The 25389-nt window shown below is 34.6% G+C and overlaps 2 protein-coding genes across 3 annotated transcripts in view; one reads left to right on the top strand and one right to left on the bottom strand.

Moving 5' to 3' along the window:
* Positions 1-25389, top strand: part of rn (rotund) — a 134943-nt gene that overhangs the window by 21765 nt on the left and 87789 nt on the right. For both annotated transcript variants that reach the window (XM_036373657.2, XM_036373656.2), the window contains exon 3: positions 13191-13286. In XM_036373657.2, coding sequence (XP_036229550.2) covers positions 13191-13286 — 96 coding nt within the window. The remainder of the gene's footprint in view (positions 1-13190; positions 13287-25389) is intronic.
* Positions 14295-25061, bottom strand: LOC106626581 (very low-density lipoprotein receptor). Its single transcript, XM_070105814.1, has 4 exons — positions 24941-25061; positions 22183-22535; positions 17053-17188; positions 14295-14806 (listed from the first exon to the last, which is right to left on the bottom strand). Exons 1-4 carry the CDS (start codon positions 24990-24992, stop codon positions 14448-14450), a joined length of 900 nt encoding a protein of 299 aa, XP_069961915.1. The 5' UTR covers positions 24993-25061; the 3' UTR covers positions 14295-14447.

Below are 25389 nucleotides of genomic sequence, written 5' to 3'. Positions count from 1 at the left end.
AATTATGTTTCTGCAGAGTAAAGCTCCAGCATCCATCATATATAGTAAAATAATAAAAATCGAGTTCTAGGGTTTCTTCTGGAATAGCTGAACTAGTAAAATAGTCCCCCAAATAAAATTCTTATAAACTTCCCTTATCAAGCAATTGGGAAAATATTTAAATTGTTTTACACAAGTTCAAGTTGTAGAGTTAGGGTTCAGAGGTCTTTATAATCATTATTTTAACTGTTCCCTGTTTCTCAATGAAATAAGAAAATTATTTACTCCAATTGAGATAGACTCACTAATCAACTGTTCTGTTCTACTGCACCGGCTTAAGGAGGACTCCTACGAAAAAAAACAAAGCTTAAAATTAACTAAAATGCTCGCATTTTAAAAACCTTGTACTACTAATTTAATATTTCCCACTTAGCATTAACACTGTTGCTCACGAACCAAGTATAAAAGGGACGAACACGAGGAGAAGTTAAGAAACTTTATCCTTTGAATAATATTGACCACGAAGGAGTATTTTTTGTAAAGCGACGAGCTTTCCACATCTTGTAGCTTCAGAGCATACGCCGTTATACGTTTATTAATACTTCTGTATGTATTCTCTATTATGCTCAGTGATTTCTGCGCCAATTAAGTAAGTTTTCTCAGCGTCAATATTTTCTGTCCAGTTTCAAAGCAATATTCAGACAGGCGGAATCGCGCCGCCATGCATACGGCCGTTAGGGTGATACTTAAAGCATTGAGTGAACTATTTCGTGTAATCTTGCATACTCTAGTTTAAAGATTTTGATCGCGAATGTTGTATGTTAAGTACAGATTTATCCATGGAGACTCAAAAAATTAAACTTTTTAGGACGTAAACCTTCTTTACCAACATATAAGAACCACCTTAAAATACGACCATACATAAAACGGAGCTACTGAAGTTTTTCGTTGGTTTCGTTTGTAACTTTTTAAAAGAAAATCAATATTATTATCAAACATATTAGTTAAAGTTGAGAGGTGAGTAGGTTTAGGGGTTTTAGAATAGCTGAAACAAACGTAAGGCTTGACAGATTTATGCGTATGATTGCCATAGTAAAATATTCCCCAGTAAAATCTTATCTACTTACAATGCGTTTACTTTCGGGACTAGTACAATTTTACCAAATCCAGGTCTGTTCGGAATAGTGTAACATCAAGGGGTTTAAAGATTAAATCTGCTTTCTCTTTTATAACCACTGTAGTGTCGGGAACACAGCAAAATACTGATCCTCCATTGTAAGGAAAATAGATCGTAAGCAGATTTTTAATGATTCTAAATAGATGCAATGCAAAAATTCTAGAGTGGCCACAATCGTACCAGTGCGATACTAGTATATTCTCTTGCAAGATACCCGCCATTTTATATGTATGCGTAAAATGATTAGTGTATTTTTGTTTCTTCTGAACTTCGCTGCCTTAGGGCCACAATGACAATCGCTTGACTGACCCTACACAATATTCATGAGTCGTTAAAAACAAAACGAAAAATAAAAAAACAAGTAAGAAGCAGCTAAATTCGGGAGTAACCGAACAAGAACAACGTTTACAAATTATTAAATTTTATTGTCAGATTTCGTATAATTTTGAACGTAAGATGACAAACCTTTTAGAAACTATTTGCTCTTATAACTTTATTGGTGCTTGATTTCTATTACAAGTATATAAATAAATTGAATGATTCGTATGGAATTTAAATTTTCTATATCTGATAAGAAGGCGTGGTTGTTGATCAACTTCGTATTTCCATTTTCACAACGTGACATATGTATGTTGACATAATGGCATGCACCAATTTTGGTGGAACTCAGTCGAGGAATTCCTGAGATGTAGGGTTTCAGCTTAAGGTAGGCGGTGCCACAACCATTCTATAATTGTGATAACTGCTCGTATGAAACTTTTCAGTACCATACCATGTAAAATATAATGTCTGTGAAGCATTTATGGTATTTGTTGAGTTGTCTCACCATTTCAAACGTATTATGGTGAGTGTGCGTGACTGCCATATGATTGGTTGCTGCTTGGATATGCTCATTAAACCCATTATACGGCCAACGTTTTAAACATTTTCAACCTATTCAGCCTCTTTCCAGTTGGATTTCTTGTACCAAATAATGGTTTTGTATCTTAATTTGGAGCATAGTTATAGCATTATATTGTTTTCGATTACATCAAGATACATACATGTATAAAGTTTTGCTCAAGTTATCGCTTGGACGGACAGATAGCCACCCGAAGTTCAACTCGTCTTGTCATCCTGATCATTTACAATATACCTACACATACGCATCCAAATCTATTTCGATTAGTTTTAGGTTTTACAAACAACCGTTATGTTAACAAAGCTATTGTACTCTCTGTTGCAACATGTTGCGAGAGTATAAAAATCAAGAAATCAACAAAATAGAAGCAAATGGTAAATTTTGCCCACATGAAGTAATCGAAGTTTACTCTTTCTTTCTCTGACTCCCTGTCTATTGTAGATTCATCTTATTGATCATTGTTTATATTTTTTATTCCGTTCACCAGTTATGCTTCTTTGCTTCGCCTTCTCTTTCTTTTTTATCCAGTGTACCTAGAACCATTTTCCTCAACTACACATTTGCGTTGCATATTGTGCTTTCTACCGGTAATTAATTATTTTCATTCATCGCTAAATAGGAGTGAGAATCACGTTCCTTTGAGCCCTTTGCTGTTATCTACTTCACTAAGTCTGTAGTGTAGCTAAATTTTGAAACAGTTTCCCTTTACTCTATAATCAATAATAATCAGGGGTGTTGTAAAGCCTGATAGGTGTAAGAATCAGAATTGAAACCGATAAAAAATGTAGTATGTGTCATGAATTCAGATATTATTGGTTCGACGTACGAAACAGAAATTGTATCGGTTTTGTTATTAGAAACAAAGCAAGAGGATAGTCGCTGACAGATTTGAAATGAAAGTTAAGCAATTAATTTCAACTGGTACATCAAATGGATTACTGTGATCTTTTAATATATTCTTTATAATTTTTTCGTTACTTTTTTCTTCCAATAAAATAAAAGTTAAAATAACAGAACTCATTGTAAACTTTAGTAGACTTTATTCAGTATGTTAAATTTAGCAAACGCAAAATGTATGCATTTGCAAGTTTTGTTACAATAGTAAACAGCTTATTCGAATATTGGTTTTGCATATGTTCGAAAAGACGAAAATCCAATCAGATTCTGTGACACTATTGAAAATCAGAATTGGTTTGCAATTCCGACAACAACGCAAATCTGTATTGGATTCCACAAAACCCCTGAATAACTGAACTGCTTGTATTTTGCAGACTCGGACTAGTAAAGGGTACTAGATCAATGATCATAATGACTCCACGACAAACTGGCCGACTATAGGCTGGGTTAGGTAAGGTAAATAGGCTGATTTTCGTGAGGCTCCGAAAAATCCCACTTGAACAGCTAGAGACGCTTGTCCGTTGTGACGTCCACAACTTCTAGGTATGGATCGAAAAGACCGTCGCATATCGACAAAACGCCTAGAGAATGACAGAAATTTATTGAGCGGGATTAAATTAATACCAGCCAGTTTTTCAGGTTCGTAAAGAGTATGGCAACCGAAATGCTTCAACCTTAGTTTGGCGAAAGCTGGACAGTAGAGGAGAAAATGTCCTCCAAAATTTTTAACCTCGCCGTGTGAGTGCCAATAAGACAGTGTCCAGTTAGGACGCCTATCATTGCGGCGATGTGAGTCTTGCTAAAAGCTAGTAGCTCAATGGACCTTCTGCCTTCGACTCTGGACCAGAAGGCTTTCGCAATCCCACAAGTGCTGGTGGTTGATCATTCTTGCTGAGCTCGTGCGAAGCCTATAGACCCAGCGACAGAATGCACGTAGACAAGAAAACCTGGGAATAGGTGCCTTACAGACTCGTCAGCTTTACAAGTTCCGGCGATTCCGCTGAGGCCAGGCACCTAGACAAGAAGAAGCTAGTTGCTACTGCCTATATTTAAGAGAAATGTATGGATCCTTGTTATAGTTGCAGTGTTTCAAAAACGTCTTTAATTCTGAGAATCTTAGATTCCCAACTTTATTGTGGGTCTCCGAGTAAAGATATAGATGACCATTAGGATACTGCATTTTGTACAATTTGAACTGTCAAATTTCAAAGCATTTAATATATTAAGTGTTTTCTCTACTCATATCACTTCTTACAAAATTTATTCCTTATCCTTCATCCTTCATCCAGGATCCAGAATATCTTTTTTATGGGTCCGATTTTTCCTTCCAACATATTTTTAATATTGATGTTACTTCGAAAATTCTTCTGAATGAATGAAAATCTTTAATTTCAACTGTTTTCCAAACTAAGCCCTCTTAATCCACAAATGTAGTTTCAAGATCTATCGAGCTTTGATATGCTTGTCTTTATAGCTAAACCAGAATTCATAGCAGTTTCATGATTGCATTTCCTTTGCTACTCTATACCTATACTCTATTTTTATCCGTTATTGCTCGGTCTTTACACTTACTGTGAAAAGGGCAAATTACAATTGACAATTCCTTTGCTCTCTCCTACTATTGATTCCTTAATTACATATGTATATATACTTTTTTCTTTAAATTTTGTAACCTGTTTTCACCGATATTTCAATTTTTTTCTTTGGGTACTTTATCGTTATGTCTTTTTATACTTCACTAATTTTGTTGATTTATTTGGATATATATAATATATATACATATGTATATATCTGTCTCGAAAGACTCCATGGCTCACTGTTTTGTGCTCAACTATTTGCAACTGACTTTGGCGTCATTCACATTTCAATCATCTAGCGATTTTTCTTCCTTATACCTCCTTCATATTTCTTTTAATTTACTTTTTGTCGTGCTACTCAGTTTATAATCGAAAAATGATACACCTTCTAGCGAGAGAAATAAAAATGGGTGGGATATGAATCAATGTAAGAATGAATACCGTTGAAGTGAATAATTGTGATTTCCGGCGCAGAACACTTTAAGTGAATTGATTTTGCACAAAATGAACTAAGAGTCACATGGATTATATAATTTTAATTTAACGAGAAGTATGCTAAGAAATATAAAGATGAGGCGATAGTTTATCTCTTATACAACCATTTACCGAGGCTAGGTTTGACATAGGACTCCAGTACGTAATGGAAGTACTATTAAATACTTTTTTTTAAGGCTCCTATAGTCACTTAAATCGAACGTTTTTATACGGGATATATTAAGTTTGCAACAAAGTCTGTAGCACCCAGAATGAAACGTCGGAGACAATATAAAACGGGAAAAACTGGATGAACTGACTCGAGTTAGCCATGTCCGTCTGTACATACACCTGTATATTTGCAAACTAGTCCCTCACTTTTTGGGATATCATCCCGAAATTTAGCACACATGTCGGACGCTGATATCGGACTACTATGGCATATAGCTTTCATACAAACTGAACGATGAAAATATTCAGGGAAATTTTATGGAAAACTTTTTAATTTGACAAGATATCTTCACGAAATATGGCACAGATTATTGTTCAAGGCAACGGTGCAATATTCGAAGAAACTGTTCAGATCGGATTACAGTTATCCGTAAAGCTGTCATACAAACTGACCAATTAAACTCAAGTTCTTGTATGGAATCTTTTGTGTTTGTTAAGGGTGTTATAGATTCGGTGAAGTTTACGTTTTTTTTCTTGTTTTAATTGTGTTTGACAGAAGATATATTAGTTCGTGACGTCATGGATGAAAGGCGGCGAAGACTTTGTTTACAATTACTATGAAAATTTGACAGTTCGTTTCTGAATCATTTTATTCAGAGTAATTGTGAGACATTTTCGGTCTCATGCTATTGAAAACGCTTCATTCGTAATATCGGTAAGTTCACTAACATCTAGGCATCAAATGTCCAAACTTCCTGATTGCTGCGTGAACAAGCGTGGGAGAACTACATACATACTCTCCAATTATGTGATTTCAAAGCTCCAAAGTAATCAAAACTTGTTTTCTTTGTTCTCGCTGCTGTATAATATATTTCTTCCTGAATTGTCTGCTTTTTTCGGACTTGAAGCTTCGCCTCACGGAGCTTCTTATTCTGGAAATGTGGAAATGTGTGGTAGGTAGTATAAGTATTCATCGCGCGAAATGCTTTATGGGGTAAAACAGGAACATTTTCTGAAACCCGTTATTTTATTGAAAGTCCCTTCCTAACACCTTGGGCTGTACTAAAATTCTACCGCTTCCAAAAAAGATTAAAAAAATAATAACTGCATTAGCCAACTGCCGCGAAATACGAGCCTGATCCACTGTGGGTAGCGAGGCCACAAAAACCGCCAATTTCCAATACATTAAAGTGCTGAATGTGTTAAATTTTTGTTTTCGTTGAATTTTTCACAAAACTCTTTTGCAAATGCAAATAAAGTGTGGTGGTCGTTCAAAGAGAAGGGGGATGACATCCTGAGAAAGAGAAAATGAGAAAGAGCGCACACGATGCCTCACGGAGTGGGCGACAAAAAATCCAAATTCTAACCTCAAACCTATAGAATGGCATACAACAACAATAGCAACAATAGGATGTGTTAGTAGAAGTGACGGCAAAACAGCAGTGTTTGTTGTTGTTGCTGTCAGCTGACAGGCTTGCATTGGCAAACGGTTCTCTTTTGTTGCTGCTGTTTTTGTGAATATACGAGTATGTACATGGCGAGCGTGCTTCGTGTTTGCTTTAGCATGTTATAAATGTGTGCGTGTGTGGGTGTGTTGTTGCGTGTTGCTGCCACTTCTGTTGTTGCATGCACAATTCTAGCAATTTTTGTTTTTGGATTGCGTTCATTAAAAAAATGTTGTTGCCGTTGCTGGAAAAAATCAATAGAACCAGACAGGCAAAAAAATTTTAGCGTTGCCAACGAAAATGCTAACAAAAAACATTTACAACAAAAATAACAAACAAGAGAAAAAAATCTTGGTATTTTCAAACGAGAAAAAATCCAAATGAATGAAAATGCATGGTATGGAGCGTTTGACGCGCGCAAAAAGTGAATGCTCGATGAGCAAAACACAAAAATTTTCTAAAAGAAATGCGAAAAAATTGTTCATCAAACGCAAAAAAGAAAAAAGGTTTGCCTCCCTTCAAACAGTTGTGGAAGGAGGTGTACACGGGTCGTCGTGATGGAAAAGCAAAAAAAAAAAAGGTTTGTGATGTAACCAGAAAGGGTGAGGTGCGAATGAATGGCGAAAGGACACAGCCAGCGAACAAAGCATCGGGGCAACGAAAGCGGGTGTTAGTCGAGAGCCGCTCGGCGCGGTGAGATGCAGGTGGCATGAAAACGCATTAAATGTGGGGTTTAGAGAAAGTTTTGTTTTACTTTCTTGGCTGCAACGCGGTAATGAAATGAAATGAGTGGGGTTGTGTAGAATGGTGGCTTAGCCTCAACTCTAATGGAAGCGTTGGCGAAGGTATAGGGGGTGTTTGGGTCTGCGATAAGGCGTAAAATTAAAGTGTAATGGAAAGCAAGACAATAGTGTGACCACTACCACTAGGCTCGATGTAAATGTTAACCCAGCATCAGACTTGCAGATTGGTATCCAAAAACATTGTGTATGTTTTAAATTTCCTGTTCTGAAAGAGTTTCTAAATTGTTTCTGCTTCTGCGAAATCCGTTTGAATTTATTGAGCTAGAATCTCTATTGGGTCAAATTAACACATGCTTGACTATTCAGCACAAGTGGTGAAGGTGGTGAGATTCGATTATTATGAAACCTACAAGGAGCTCTCAAATTCTGCTGAATTATTAATATGGGTATAGCTCTACTTCTTGGGTTTTTTCTCAAGTAATATTAAGCAAGTGTTCCATCACATATGCTAAGAGCAATATTATTTTTACTTCACTTTTATTTGACAATTTTTATACCCTGAACAGGGTATATTAAGTTTCCCACGAAGTTTGTAACACTCAGAAGGAAACGTCGGAGACCCTATAAAATATATATATACATGATCAGCATGATGAGCTGAGTTGATTTAGCCATGTCCGTCTGTATATATGCAAACTAGTCCCTCAGTTTTTAAGCTATCGATCTGAAATTTTGCACCTGTCCTTTTCTTACCAAGAAGCTACTCATTTGTCGGTATGGCCGGTAGCGGACCACTATAGAATATAGCTGCCATATTAACTGAAAGATCGGAGTAAAGTCCTTGTATGGAAAACTCTTTCATATCACGAGGTATCTTCACGAAATTTGGCACAGAATATTATTTAAAGCAATACTGCAAGCTCCTAAGAAATTGTACAGATCGGATGACTATAACATATAGTTGCATATTAACTGAACGATCGGAGTAAAGTGCTTGCATGAAAAACTTTTTCATTTGACGAGGCATCTTGACGAAATTTGGCATGAGTTATTTTCTAAGGCAAGAATATAATCTCCGAAAAAATTGTTTTGATCGGATCGCTATGTCATACAGCTATCATATAAACTGAACGATCGGAGTAAAGTACCTGCTGGGAAAAACATTTTATTTTTTATTGCCGATTCACGAAATTACATCTGAATCAAGTTATTGTAAGGAACCTTTGTACCTGTGAAGGGTATTATAGCTTTGGTGCAACCGCAGTTAACGTTTTTTCTTGTTTTTATATCAGAACCTAATATATTTTTATAGCTGTACCTCTAAAAATTAAGTGAATTTCTTCGCTAACTTTTCTGATTTTACAATAGTGTTTTCATTTTCGCTTTGTCAATAGCGGTTCAAGCTACATAACATACATACATATAAGTATATAATACATACATTTGAGCGATTTCCACCCTCGATTTGAAGCTGCATTTCCCATTTTACAATATCAGCCCTGGGATTAATAAATATAAATAAATATACAACAGCGAAGTGTTAAAGACTAGTCCGCTGACTAAGGCGGTTCTTTGCTCGTTGAAGGAAGAATATACGAGTGGTTAAGCCCACTGGTAACATAGTTACGAATCGGCCGCTGATACAGTTGCAACGCCGCCTACCCCAGTCCTACCGCACACACTATTGCATTGCAGCTATCTTTTGAGGCTTACAGCCATATAACTCAGTTACCATAACCAAACTCGTACCCGTTCGCAGACTCTTCACAACCGGCGTTGCTCAGCAAAGCAAAGGGTTCGGAAGAAATTGCAAAAGATTCGCGTCGGTAAAAAATTGTGTGTTTGTAGTTTGCCTAATTTTTTTCTGATATTGCGTCGTTCGCTTTGCGCGAATGCTGCTATTGCCACTTCGCCTAACTCTCTATTCTGCAGCCGCCTCCTTGACCGCGTTGACTGCCAACACCGAAGTCAATGTGTTAGTCCCCATGTGCACTACTGAAACAGCGCCCGGTTGTGTATATACATACATACATATAAAGTGAGTGTGTGTGTATGGCCACCAAGGGGACAACGAAAGGCATCGGCTTAGCGTTGATACGGGTTCATGTCTCGTGTGCATGCAAGTTACGACTGTAATGGTCGGCAAAAGGATAAGAGCGGGCTGTGAGGAATTTAAAAACGAGAACAAAAAATGTGTAGAAAAATCGTAAAAATTGCATAAAGTGTTGGTCAAAAGCGCGCTGAAGTAGGAAGCGTTGTTGCTGCAACTAAGGCGGCTAAGGGTTTCGGAAAAAACAACGAACGTGTAAAAATCAGACGATTTGCTGTGGCGCTTGTTTCTCATTTCTCTGTTTTGTTGCTTTTTTGTTTACTAGAAGTGGGAAGTAGTGGTATAATGCAGCATCGCTGTGGGAAGACGTAGCATATAAGGCAGCAACAAAATGAATACCTTTTTTCCATTACTGACCAGTGGCCGCCGTACATTGAGTGCGAGTTGGCACTTTCCGGCAGCTTCGTTTTTCGCGGCATTTTTTCCAACCAACCACTTTTTAAAGCGTTTTTTCTCATAACATTTTTGTGTTTGCAAGAAAACAAACCGAAAAAATAGCTAAAAAATGCATAGACGCACGAATCCACATACAAGCACACCACGTGCATAGAAGTTTTTGGCTTACGCTTTTTGGTTACCAACACCGTTTTTTACAATTCGGCAAAACACCGCGCAAAATGGACTACCATGGCGGCACTTTTCGCTGAGCTACATACAATTGCTCGATTTTTCGTTTCTGTTTTAATTATTTAATTTTATGCTGGTTGTTTTGGAACTCCTGCAGCAGAGCTTCCATTTTGTTACTTTCTACTATTATGAGGCGGCATCATCATTACGTTTGCCTTACTTTTTCTTTGCTGCAATGTGTGCGTATGGCAACTAGGTGGCATTAAAATACGTTGCTTTTGTTAGTGGGTTAGAGGTGTGTTTGCCGCAGTTTTGTTGATGGCTAGCTTGAGTGTCGTTGGGTGAGCTGTTGCAGGCGTTTATTGCTGCGCTTAGTCCTGTGTTCGCTGTAGCTGTGTTCGCATGGTTTTCTTCAGCTTGCAAGACTGCCGAATACCTGACTTGCTCCTGCTTGAAAATGGTTTTATTGCAACCCAAGAAGTTTTGCATACGTTTTTCAATCGCCATTCGCCCACCGCAGAGTTTCAATGGAAATTTTGTAATTCCTTTCTACGTATAATCACGCCGTTATTATTAATACAGATTTACAATACCACTTTGCTGTTTCCGAGTTGATTCTCCCTTTGGTGTGCACTTCGACATTATTCGACAAATAACCTCTTCTAGCAGTTGTCAGACACTTTCGGCCTGCTTGGGATATTTACGATAACTATTTAAAATATGTACTCCTCGGTATACTTGGTTCGTCTTTTCTTATGCCAAGGCATAAAGATTCATTTTTTTTCGAATTTTTTGGTGAGAGTATAGCATTAACACTTCTTTCAAATTTTCGTATGAAATGTCCGAGAGTACTTTGAAAATTATTTTCGTAAGTGTGTTCTTTAGAAATGGGCTTAGGTGGAATCCGCATATCTGTTAACATTAATCTCAAATTCAAAATGTATTAATCCAAATATGTTTGTAATTATGTTTGTAACACTAACAGCTATTCGAGCGACTACTTTTTATGTGATTTCTGTATCAGCCACTTAGTCTCTTTGTATTCACATAATGAATCGGTGGAAAGAATCTAACCACAGCGTGGAATATGACTACCGTTACATTTTATAAAGGTTCCTAAAGGAAACTATTATATTAGTTATGCTAAATTTTAAAACAAGGCCTTAAATAATTTCAACTCCACTGTTGGCAGGTTTGGATTACAGGCTCTAATAAGCTGCATTATCAGGTCGGTTTGCGATGCTGTAGCCGCGATCCAGAGCCAAGACTTAAGTAGACAAAAAGATGTCTTACTTACCCGAGTAGTGTCTGCGAAACCACTCATATATACATATATAATGTTATCCATGTACAATAATTTCTTTAACAATATTTGCGTTTGTTCATGAAGGGTATGAATCGAATCACACCTGTTGCTTAAGTGGATCAACAGCAAGTGGCGCAACGCGTGTATAATCGACAGTGACAAAAAATAAATCTTGTATCTAAAGAAATTTAATTCCAAAAAAGACATAACACTGCATAGCCATGAAAAATAAAACCTTCAACTAACTTTTTCAAAAACAACAGGCAATTAGCCAGCGGTTACTAGCTGCAAAGAGATAATAAAGACTACCATTTTCTATATTTTCTAGGCCATTTGGAGCGCTTGCGAGAAGTGACAGAAAAAAGAATATTGGACAAATATCGCAAACAGTAAAAAATTGGCCAATAAAAGACACAAAATATGCAAATCCTAAAAAATGTTTGCCTAGCCGCAAGTGTTGTCCAGTCAGTCATATAAAAGCCATACGCATACAACCACACCCACACGTAATACTCAGAAGTACACACGAATCAATTTGGCGCGATTTAGAAAAAATACTGTTAGAAAAAATACTGTTATTCATTTCCGCCCCAGCTAACCGCTGGCTCACTCAGTCAGTCATTTAGCCGTGCTAGCAGGCCAGGCATGCCGCCACTTTTTATATTTTACTTTCTATTTGACATTTGCGCTTAGATTGGCCGTCAAAATGCACTAGCGTTGCAACGGATTTTGTTTTTTTGCACTTTTTGTTGTTTTCTTTTTTATATTTTTTTTTCGTTGCATTTGGCAGTCAGCGTTGGGATTCCCGTGCAATCTTTTTTATTATATTTTATTAGATTTTTTAAAATTAGAAGTTTTTGCGCCGCTTTGCGCTATTTTCTAGGTTATCGACATTTGTTTACATACTTTTTTGGCGATTTGAATGTGTGATTTTCACTTTCATCGTTTTTTCTAAATATTTTCCGTACACTTTTTTGTTTATCTACAACTGGTTTTTAGTAATAGACATTTAATAGCAACTGGTGTTCTGGATTTTTTTAAAAGGCCATGCAACATAAAAGATGTGGCGATTCCGACCCGCGGTGTTCAATGTCTGTGGCCACGTTTGCGGACAACAAAAAGTTAGCTTTTCAAATAGTAATGCATTAAAAAAAAACTAGAAGGCATTAGAAAAAAGGTTTCTAATTTTTTTCGCTAAGAATAGGGCAATTTAGTGGCTAACATTTTTTTGCCTGGTTTTCGAATCACACTAATCAAATAACTAGTAAACATTAGGCGCGCAAAGGGTTTCATATTTACAAAGGTAAGAAGGGATCGCCATGACTTGAAGTAAATCTTTTGAATTATGTTTTACCAATTACATTACAAATAAATGCTCTCTATGATGTTTATCTTGAGAATCATAAATTCTGCTAGAGGGTATGTAGATAATAAGTTAGAAGGCGCACATGAACTATCAATATTTCATGGGGGTGTTTACAGTAGAAAACATGTAAAAGTGCTTGAGAGTAATATTAATATAAAGTAAATTTTTGGTTTTCTTTTGAATTAAAACATGACGAAGTTCCAGTAGCGTTGGTCGTATATTGTAGAGCTATGGATAGCCGTATTGACACGCGACACGCCTTATTATCTTTTTCTCTTGCAGATTGTCGTAAATTGTCTCTTTGTATTTTTTGTGATTCCTAGTAAAAATATAACCGAATCTAATACTCTTTCCTTTCAAGTATTCTTTTGTACACTTATCCATAACTAATTGTGTATTGTTTCTCCCTCTTTTTCTTTTTCTTTTTCTCTTTCTCTGACTTTTTACCTTTTCACAATATAATTTATGCTGACAAAGTGCGGACAACATAGTAAGGAAATTGCCGATTATAACGGATGGCCATCAGCGGTCGCAACTCGCAGCCACATGTCAGCCATCAAGCAAGGATATGAGGTACATATTTATAAAACTAAGTTTTCTCACATTCCTTAATACTAATATTTAAGCAATCTAGTATTCGTATTCATTGGTAAAGTTTAAAGAAAGAATACTTAGATTTTAAGTGAAGAACGTATTTAAGTGTTGGAACCTATCTCAAAAAACGTTGTAAAAAAGCCGAGGTTTTTACAGATTTTTGATACAAGAGCACATTATTATGGGGCAAATATGCTAACTGAATTTCATTATTATATCGTATATAAAGTTATGGTCCAATTCGAAGATGAAAGTTAGATATTGGATTATAGGTCAACCGATTTCATTAAATTACACGCTGTATAAGGAGGAGCTAGACTGAGATGGTGTCCTCGGTACATATGGTTCATGTAGCTTTAGCGGTTTTTTAGCCATGTACATTAAACCAAAGAAGGGTCGGAGCCACGTCCACTTTGAAAAACTTGTATACTGCAAATGCTTCGCTATAATTTAATGCTCTGTAACAAATTCGAACTTTAGTTATAATATTTCTCATTTTGTGGGCGTCGAAATAGTCATACTCCGCTTATCTACCGCAATGACAAGGAAACGGATAGACGCCCGGCTTTCAACTCGTCTCGTCATGCTGATCATTTATTTATGTACAATATAATAAATAACTCTATATATCTCGAATAGCTTTATTTAGAAACAACCGTTGGGTGAACAAAACTATTACACTTTGTGCCTTTAAGAATCTTTACACACTTTATTACATGTGTACAAGAGCATAAAAATCCTTTCAATCAACTCGTTGATTTTCGACCATACTATGACGAATAAGAAAGCAATTTTTATTTCTAGCCGACGAGACGTCGACGTTAGCAAAATAACGACAGTGTGACCAATGATTTAAACCTGATTAAAAGTTAATTTTATATAAGAACTTTATTTGACGTGACAAGAGAGAAACGGGCTCGCTTTTCCTTAAAATAGCTCATAACACTGAAATGGACCCAGTACTTAGAAGCGAAGAAAAATTCAAAATTAAGGCTTTTCACAAATATATTTGAATAAATTGGAACTAAAATAATCACTGGTGAAGGAAAATGTTCGTTTATTTTGTTGGATATTCACTTTCGGTCCTCACTTTCAAGATAGGTTCCAAATATAGTTTAGGAAGGGTTTAATTGTTGGCATTTAGGCATCTTCACACAGTTGTGGATTCTCGTCTGTTTGGTCGGGACAATCGAACTTGCCATCACACTTTTTGTTTAAATCTACACATCCGCCATGTCCACACTGGAACTTATTGGCTCCACAAAGGGTGTGTTTACAATGTTCATACGATTCATCACTGCCATCCATGCAATCGAATTTTTTATCGCATTTGTTTTCCAACGGTACACAAGCTCCATAGTAACATATAAAATCTGAATCTGCGCATAGATTCCCCTTACAATTTAGCTCATCCGATCTATCTAAGCACTGCAAAGATCCATTACACCAATCCAGATCATCAATGTATTCACCATTGTCACATCGTGATCTTTCATCAGCTGTAAGTTAATATAATTAGACCTGGCAATAATATAAAAGTTTAGTGAAAATATTACATATGTATTTAAAATACAGCGCATTGATTTATACTTCATAAAGTTCTAAGCGAACCAGCTTAGCAGACTACACTGTTTCATAACAAACCATCAAGTGCCAAGAGCGAAATGGACCCCTGTCAATATTCGAAGATGATTTTCGAAAGATTATGGAAATATGGGTTCAACAGATGCATTTCCCTCGACGAGGTGTGGGCCGATAACACTCATTCTGGCCTAATTTCATTTATCTTCTTTTTATCACCTTGTCAGAAATAAATACAATGGAAAAGAAATAAATACATTTCCCACATTTTTGGTGCCAATCTAAATTGTGCTAGAGAATACATGTTCATTTTATTTAATTACGCTTCTTTTTAGTAATTTTCTTAAGATGTCTGATAAAGTCAACGGCATTTTTGTTTTCAAGATAGACAGGATTTTTATATAACACTAACTACATTTCAGAAATACAGTTTGCACAAATTCTATTTCCACATCTCCATTGCTGCATTTATGATATTCTAAATATATTTATATCGGAAGTAGGCGTGGCTAGTTCAACGCCACACTTTTTAGCATCTTTGTATACACTGTGAAAATGGGAAAAATCAGATAATAACCACGACCACTCCTCATATAACGGTAATGTTGACAGCTACTAAAAATGCGTTAACCCACGGTAAAGTGTAGTATTAAAATTAGTAGAGAATATTTTTCTGATCACAGCATGCCCTTGTGCCAAAAATGAGTAAAATAAGGTCAATACTTTCTATAGCCCCCATATACCTAATATTTTAGTTTATGTATCATATTTGGTATTTCCAAACTTCGGGACTTTATACCGCATCTATCGGTCAATATGTAAGGAATCTTAATGAAATTGAGACAAAACCTCTTTCTAATAACAGTGTATTCTCTTGCATGAATGTTATCAAGGCAATAGTTCCCCAGTCCCCATATATCTAATATACGGATTTTTAAACATCCACTTGACTTTATTCCTTATACAATATATTGGGCAAACTGAGAGGTTTCTAAATCAAATTCAGAGAGTCTATATTTCTGGTAATGATATGTCGTTATACTAAACCTGGATATAATCGGGTCAAAATATTCCCTTGTACCCATATACCTTATAGATATTAGAAAATTAATAAGAATTATGTATCCGTCAATAGGTAAGATATCTTACAATGTTAAGTAAAAAAATAATATTAGATATTCTATAGTTTAATGAAAATGAAATAATGAAATAAAATGTGCGAAGTCGATACCCAGCTTCTCATTGATTGAGTATAAATTGCTCCTATTCCCATATATTAAATTAAGCTTTATTCACATGTAATCGTATGCTACATGTATATCTCGATTAGTTAATGATTCACAAAATATCGTTATGTTAAGAAAACAATTCTATGCATAGCATGTTATGAGAGTATATAAAATATACATACATACTTGTAATTATATGCAAACACTTTCGTGTGGTTTAAAAATGGTCCGAAAAATACATAAATATTAGTTGACTTATACATTCATAAGTGTGCTATCGCAAACGTGACTAATTCCTAATTTTTATGTATTATATGTACATACCTATATACCAAATGTTTCAACAGCATAGATATTCGTAAGGCTACGACCACACATGCATGCAAAGCGAAGGCAAGCGAAAAGCGTAATGAGCTAGAGAAATAGCTAGCGATAATGGTGTGGACACATACCAAAATATTAAGAATAAAAAATTCTCGAAACTAAAAGTATGCTATCTCCTTTAACGGTAATTCTTAAAAACTTTTATGAAAGGCGATTTTTTGATGACATTTTATCTGGAACAAGACTACTAACCTATTATCACTTTGTTTGACTTTGCTATACCTAAAACTCTAAGCCAAATATCCATACCCGTTTTGAAAGCTTACATATCAGGTAACCAGATTTAGACAATTTTACTGCTATTAAGAGTATTTTTAATTTACTACTTTTATATATCAAAATTCTATACGGTTCCTAGAATACAAATAATAGATAATATTTCAGTAGAACAACTTTCACTTGTGTTAAAATCCTATTTTCATATCTCTGGAACTTTAACGATTAAATATATAATATACCATTTTGCCGTCCAAAAAACCAAATTATGATTATTTAACGGATTTATTGCTCAATTGAGCCTGATAATACAGGCGAAAGTAATTTTCACATACCGTTTATTACTAAAGAAATATAGCCGATGAGCAAAAAAATCACAGAGCGCATATTTCTAAATATATGTATGTATATATATATGTCAAAAGAAAAAGCTTTATACCGTAGCAACTGTTCGCGTTCCTCTGTAATTGACTACTGATTAAAGCTTTAGCACAATAAAGTACGCAAAGAGTTGAGAAGTGACTCGTTCTTTCACCATGTGCAGATATTAGGGTGGTTCCACAATTTACATATTGTTTTAAAATTTCGGAAGTATATCGGACATATTCCTACCGCTTATAAAGAAACTGGTAATTCCCAGGACATAAGTCCGTTTCCTATGAAGTATCCTATTGTAACTCTGATCTTGGTTGTCTTATCAAATAGTCAGAAATCAATACTTTAGACATATGCTATTTTTGCTATTATTATGCTCCAGAAAACATCTTCACTAAATTTCATTTTCACACATATTGATCGATATATACAGGTTGGTTGAAAAGTTTCTGCGCTCAAAATGAAAAAATACTGTTTGTGGTACGACATAACGAAATATATTTTTTTATTCAATATAATCTCTCTTATCTTCAATACACTTATTTTAATGATCCCACAATAATTTTATGCCATCCCTATAATGTCTTTTCGGAAACTCTGCAAAATACCTGTCTACGGCTGTATATTCTAGTTTCTTCATTCGACGAAAAACGCCTTCCACGAAGGATTTGCTTCAGGTTTCTGTAGAGGTAGTAGTCACTGGAAGCCAAATCTGGTGAATGAGCAGGTGCATTGTCTTGATTAAACCTTGAAGACCTTCTTTGCTGATATGGCATTAGCAATTTCATGCTTACTTGCTCAATGACTTCTGGTGTGGTTGCGGTTTTTGGTCGTCCTTCGCGTGGATCGTCTTTAAGCCTAGTACGACCTAGCGTAAACTCACTAGCCCAAAATTCAACGGTGCGTTTTGAAGGTGAGAACTCGTTATACGCTTTAACAATTGTTCATCAATTTCCTTTGCTTTCAAACCTTTCAAAATAAAGAATCTAATCACTGTGCGATATTGAAATTTTTTTCATATTAAAAAAATACTCTGATATATATAAATATATAATTGACAGAACGACTTGTAACTTTACATGTGTTCTCACGACAGATGTACCAATTTGAGAAAAAAAGAATTAAAGCTAGAGTGCTATTACTTGGTGAGACCAACCAACCTGTATAGTATATGCATATATCAAATGTACCGAAGGCAGAGATGCTCATTATCGCGGTATGTGAGTTTGGAAGCTATTGAAAGAATGATTGAACAATGCTTACAGAAAACTGTCAGAAGATATGTATATTATTCTGATAATCTATCGAGTTTATGTTCGAAACTACTACCAAATTTCTATATATGTGCTTAAAGAATAGCGAAAAATATAATACATATAAGTAAAGAGAAGATACAAGAGACCTGCAGGGTCTTTAATGAGAAATTGCATAACTCAAAAAGTATCGAAATCGCCAACGGCCCATATCTTCCCTTGCTCCAATATAGCGGATATAATGAAACCTTATTATTGAATGCTTTAGAGCCCGACTTCACATCTGTAAACTCTGCCCTTCTTGGTATCATCAAGGAATTTTCGAAGAAATTTTAAGGCGTTAATTACAAAAGTTGCATTGTAGAGGTTCTTTTTTACCTAGGTTATATTATATATATGATACAGTAATCAGATCTGAAAAATTTCTTATGATATTTTATTGTTACTGTGGCCAATAATCCATGCCAAATTTCATCAAGTAATTTTAGTGGAAATATTAAGACGTTAAATACAAAAGGGGCATTATCGAAGTTTTTTTTTACCTAGGTTATGCTTTTGAGCTACGCTTCGAACAATGTTTATTTCCTACCTGTTATTCTACCTAGAATGTTTTGTACTTACCCATCAGTTAATTAGGGTTTTAAAACTGAATAATTATTTTTTCAAAGTTAGTGTTCTATTATTATTAATAAATAATAATATATCTTGAATAATTAGGGATATGTTTATTTTATGGTTAATTAAATAATATTTTTGCTCCTTACTCATATGTATCCATTCTTAACACAATTTTCAACTTATTGCCCCAATTAGCTACATGTCATACCTTACTTTTGGCCCAAGCAAAACAGTTTTTGGCAGATATAAGAAAAATTTTATTGAAAGCTCAAATTGGACAGTATAAATTATTAATTAATCTGATTTGTTTATAATATATTTTTTGTAAAGTCAATAAATCTGATTACAATGTAAATATATTGGAGAAGATTGATTAGTTATGTTACTCAATATTTACCATATAGGAATAATTTAAGGGTTTAATTTTCTATTACAAACTATATTACATTTCGGAAAAAATAGGTTCTCTATTTAATGAAAAAAGTAAGTCATGCCAAACTTTGTGAAGATATTTTGTCATATAAAAAAATTGCCCATACAAGATCTTGATTTTGATCGGTCAGTTTCTATGACAGCTGTATGCTATAGTGGTCCTATCTTCACAATTCGTTCGAAGATTGAAGTCATATCTTAAGCAATAATCCATACTAAAAACTTCCATACGAAAATTTATTTTGATCGGTCCGTTTCTATGATAGCTGTGGTCTGATATGAACAATTCGATCGAAGATTGTAGCGATATCTTGGACAATCATCATCCATGCCATATTTCGTGAAGATAACTTGTCGTAAACAATTTTTTTCATATAAGACCTTAATTTAGATTGTCAGTTTGTATGGCAGCTAAATTTAGTTTAGTATCTTTCAATACTACATTTTGCATTTCTGAAATTAATATTAAGATCAACCTAACTAATTCAAATGACATATGGTATATGTGATATAAACTCAATCAAACAAAATAAATTTAATATATTGGGTACATGAGGAAAACATAAACCAAAGGATGGGAAGTCCCAATTTCATTCAGGACTAATGAAAAATATTGTATGTAGTATATGTGAGCTATAGAGTATCCAATATTACACATTCATTTAATATTACTAAGATATCTTACATATTTACCGATATATACGGTATAAAGCCAACCGGAAGTGTGAAATTCTTATATAATTCTGGACAATTTACTTATATAATATATATGAGGGCTAGGGAATATTTAGACCCCATTTTGTAAGAATGTGGGAGCTAAGCGAAGTATTGATCCAATTTTACGAATTTTCGGCACAAGAGCATGCTGTCATCACAAAAATATTGTCCCGGAATTTCAATGCTAAACCTAACAGATTGCTCGATCTGTGGTCCACCTATTTAGTGTCTGAGTCCTTGAAAATTTATAATTCTGTTTCTATAGAGCCCTTCCTTACCATCATGGTTGTTAAATTTAAAGCTTGTGGCGCATTTATTCAGTCAGATATCGCACCTTTAGTGATTTTCAAGTTAACCGTTATATGGGGAGTGAGCGTGGTTATAACCTGATTTTGCCGGTTTTCATAGCGTATAAAAAAGTGCTAAAATAATTTTGTGTCAGCAAATTTAGTTGATATAGCTTTAGTGGTTGGGAAGATATGTACATTAAACAATTTAGAGGGCCCACACGTGTTCCTGGCTGCTGCCATTTTGTAACTTCGTTTAGGGCTCAGTTATGGCACATGGTTTTTATTTATTGGATTATTCTTCAATACCAACCTCCCTTGGGTACCAAGAAATATGTTTACCACAATATCTCAATTTTGTATCAAGTTATCACTTGCGCGGACAGACGTACATATAGTTATTCGGAATTCAACTCGTTTCGTCATTATGATCATTTATATATGCATAACTCGACATATATCTCGATTAGTTTAGGTAATACAAACAACCGTTAGGTGAACAAAACTATTATACTCTGTAGCAACATGTTGCAAGAGTATAAAATCACGTTGCGAAAGAATTCAAATTCGCTATTCTAAGGAATTATGAATGGATTACAATAATATTTACTCCTACTATACATATTTATAAATCAAAGTTTTCCACATTCCTTAATACTAATATTTAAGCAATCTAGTATTCGTATTTATTGGTAAAGTTTAAAGAAAGAATACTTAGATTTTAAGTGAAGAACGTATTTAAGTGTTGGAACCTATCTCAAAAAACGTTGTAAAAAAGCCGAGGTTTTTACAGATTTTTGATACAAGAGCACATTATTATGGGGCAAATATGCTAACTGAATTTCATTATTATATCGTATATAAAGTTATGGTCCAATTCGAAGATGAAAGTTAGATATTGGATTATAGGTCAACCGATTTCATTAAATTACACGCTGTATAAGGAGGAGCTAGACTGAGAGGGTGTCCTCGGTACATATGGTTCATATAGCTTTAGCGGTTTTTTAGCCATGTATATTAAACCAAAGAAGGGTCGGAGCCACGTCCACTTTGAAAAACTTGTATACTGCAAATGCTTCGCTATAATTTAATGCTCTGTAACAAATTCGAACTTTAGTTATAATATTTCTCATTTTGTGGGCGTCGAAATAGTCATACTCCGCTTATCTACCGCAATGACAAGGAAACGGATAGACGCCCGGCTTTCAACTCGTCTCGTCATGCTGATCATTTATTTATGTACAATATAATAAATAACTCTATATATCTCGAATAGCTTTATTTAGAAACAACCGTTGGGTGAACAAAACTATTACACTTTGTGCCTTTAAGAATCTTTACACACTTTATTACATGTGTACAAGAGCATAAAAATCCTTTCAATCAACTCGTTGATTTTCGACCATACTATGACGAATAAGAAAGCAATTTTTATTTCTAGCCGACGAGACGTCGACGTTAGCAAAATAACGACAGTGTGACCAATGATTTAAACCTGATTAAAAGTTAATTTTATATAAGAACTTTATTTGACGTGACAAGAGAGAAACGGGCTCGCTTTTCCTTAAAATAGCTCATAACACTGAAATGGACCCAGTACTTAGAAGCGAAGAAAAATTCAAAATTAAGGCTTTTCACAAATATATTTGAATAAATTGGAACTAAAATAATCACTGGTGAAGGAAAATGTTCGTTTATTTTGTTGGATATTCACTTTCGGTCCTCACTTTCAAGATAGGTTCCAAATATAGTTTAGGAAGGGTTTAATTGTTGGCATTTAGGCATCTTCACACAGTTGTGGATTCTCGTCTGTTTGGTCGGGACAATCGAACTTGCCATCACACTTTTTGTTTAAATCTACACATCCGCCATGTCCACACTGGAACTTATTGGCTCCACAAAGGGTGTGTTTACAATGTTCATACGATTCATCACTGCCATCCATGCAATCGAATTTTTTATCGCATTTGTTTTCCAACGGTACACAAGCTCCATAGTAACATTTAAAATCTGAATCTGTGCATTCTGTCTCCTTACAATTTAGCTCATCCGATCTATCTAAACACTGCACAGATCCATTACACCAATCCAGATCATCAATGTATTCACCGTTGTCACATCGTGATCCTTCATCAGCTGTAAATAAATATAATTAGACCTGGCAATAATATAAAAGTTTAATGAAAATTTTACATATGTATTTAAAATACAGCCAATTGATTTATACTTCATAAAGTTCTAAGCGAACCAGCTTAGCAGACTGCACTGTTTCATAACAAACCATCAAGTGCCAAGAGCGAAATGGACCCCTGCAAATATTCGAAGATGATTTTCGAAAGATTATGGAAATTTGGGTTCAACAGATGCATTTCCCTCGACGAGGTGTGGGCCGATAACACTCATTCTGGCCTAATTTCATTTATCTTCTTTTTATCACCTTGTCAGAAATAAATACAATGGAAAAGAAATAAATACATTTCCCACATTTTTGGTGCCAATCTAAATTGTGCTAGAGAATACATGTTCATTTTATTTAATTACGCTTCTTTTTAGTAATTTTCTTAAGATGTCTGATAAAGTCAACGGCATTTTCGTTTTCAAGATAGACAGGATTTTTATATAACACTAACTACATTTCAGAAATACAGTTTGCACAAATTCTATTTCCACATCTCCATTGCTGCATTTATGATATTCTAAATATATTTATATCGGAAGTAGGCGTGGCTAGTTCAACCCCACACTTTTTAGCATCTTTGTATACACTGTGAAAATGGGAAAAATCAGATAATAACCACGACCACTCCTCATATAACGGTAATGTTGACAGCTACTAAAAATGCGTTAACCCACTGAATAAATGCGCCACAAGCAAAAAAAAAACTTTAAATTCCATCTGATTCATTGACTTTACAGTATGCAAATCAAACATTAATGGATTTATTACAGTAAAACTTTTTACAAATTGCGTCCTCAAGTTAGTTCATCTGACGCAAAAAAAAAATTGTCGAAATCGGACCCAGACACCAAATATGTGGCCGATTTTTTACTGAACATATCGGTAAATCGGTAAAGTGTAGTATTAAAATTAGTAGAGAATATTTTTCTGATCACAGCATGCCCTTGTGCCAAAAATGAGTAAAGTCAGGTCAATACTTTCTATAGCCCCCATATACCTAATATTTTAGTTTATGTATCATATATGGTATTTCTAAACTTCGGGACTTTAACCGCATCTATCGGTCAATATGTAAGGAATCTTAATGAAATTGAGACAAAACCTCTTTCTAATAACAGTGTATTCTCTTGCATGAATGTTATCAAGGCAATAGTTCCCCAGTCCCCATATATCTAATATACGGATTTTTAAACATCCACTTGACTTTATTCCTTATACAATATATTGGGCAAACTGAGAGGTTTCTAAATCAAATTCAGAGTGTCTATATTTCTGGTAATGATATGTCGTTATACCAAACCTGGATATAATCGGGTCAAAATATTCCCTTGTACCCATATACCTTATAGATATTAGAAAATTAATAAGAATTATGTATCGGTCAATAGGTAAGATATCTTACAATGTTAAGTGAAAAAATAATATTAGATATTCTATAGTTTAATGCCAAAAATGTGCGAAGTCGATACCCAGCTTCTCATTGATTGAGTATAAATTGCTCCTATTCCCATATATTAAATTAAGCTTTATTCACATGTAATCGTATGCTACATGTATATCTCGATTAGTTAATGATTCACAAAATATCGTTATGTTAAGAAAACAATTCTATGCATAGCATGTTATGAGAGTATATAAAATATACATACATACTTGTAATTATATGCAAACACTTTCGTGTGGTTTAAAAATGGTCCGAAAAATACATAAATATTAGTTGACTTATACATTCATAAGTGTGCTATCGCAAACGTGACTAATTCCTAATTTTTATGTATTATATGTACATACCTATATACCAAATGTTTCAACAGCATAGATATTCGTAAGGCTACGAACACACATGCATGCAAAGCGAAGGCAAGCGAAAAGCGTAATGAGCTAGAGAAATAGCTAGCGATAATGGTGTGGACACATACCAAAATATTAAGAATAAAAAGTTCTCGAAACTAAAAGTATGCTATCTCCTTTAACGGTAATCCTTAAAAACTTTTATGAAAGGCGATTTTTTGATGACATTTTATCTGGAACAAGACTACTAACCTATTATCACTTTGTTTGACTTTTCTATACCTAAAACTCTAAGCCAAATATCCATACCCGTTTTGAAAGCTTACATATCAGGTAACCAGATTTAGACAATTTTACTGCTATTAAGAGTATTTTTAATTTACTACTTTTATATATCAAAATTCGATACGGTTCCTAGAATACAAATAATAGATAATATTTCAGTAGAACAACTTTCACTTGTGTTAAAATCCTATTTTCATATCTCTGGAACTTTAACGATTAAATATATAAAACCAAATTATGATTATTTATCGGATTTATAATACAGGCGAAAGTAGTTTTCACATACCGTTTATTACTAAAGAAATATAGCCGATGAGCACAAAAATCACAAAGCGCATATTTCTAAATATATGTATGTATATATATATGTCAAAAGAAAAAGCTGAACTGTTCGCGTTCCTCTGTAATTGACTACTGATTAAAGCTTTAGCACAATAAAGTACGCAAAGAGTTGAGAAGTGACTCGTTCTTTCACCATGTGCAGATATTAGGGTGGTTCGACAATTTACATATTGTTTTAACATTTCGGAAGTATATCGGGCATATTCCTACCGCTTATAAAGAAACTGGTAACTCCCAGGACATAAGTCCGTTTCGTATGAAGTATCCTATTGTAACTCTGATCTTGGTTGTCTTATCAAATAGTCAAAAATCAATACTTTAGACATATGCTATTTTTGCTATTATTATGCTCCAGAAAACATCTTCACTAAAGTCGCTGGAAGCCAAATCTGG

Source organism: Bactrocera oleae, chromosome 2 (assembly GCF_042242935.1).
Source record: "Bactrocera oleae isolate idBacOlea1 chromosome 2, idBacOlea1, whole genome shotgun sequence".
Lineage (NCBI taxonomy): Eukaryota > Metazoa > Arthropoda > Insecta > Diptera > Tephritidae > Bactrocera > Bactrocera oleae.
Note: the sequence above shows the minus strand (reverse complement) of the source record. Positions and strands in the feature narration are given on the sequence as shown.

Bases quoted from the DNA above. Each gene is read 5' to 3' on its own strand.
- LOC106626581 (XM_070105814.1), bottom strand. From the start codon at position 24,992: ATGCGCTTTGTGATTTTTGTGCTCATCGGCTATATTTCTTTAGTAATA. The intron at 22,536-24,940 runs GTATGTGAAAAC...ATTTATTTACAG, and splicing joins TATTTCTTTAGTAATAAACG to CTGATGAAGGATCACGATGT. The intron at 17,189-22,182 runs GCCTAAATGCCA...TTTAATCAGTAG, and splicing joins ATCCACAACTGTGTGAAGAT to TCAATTACAGAGGAACGCGA.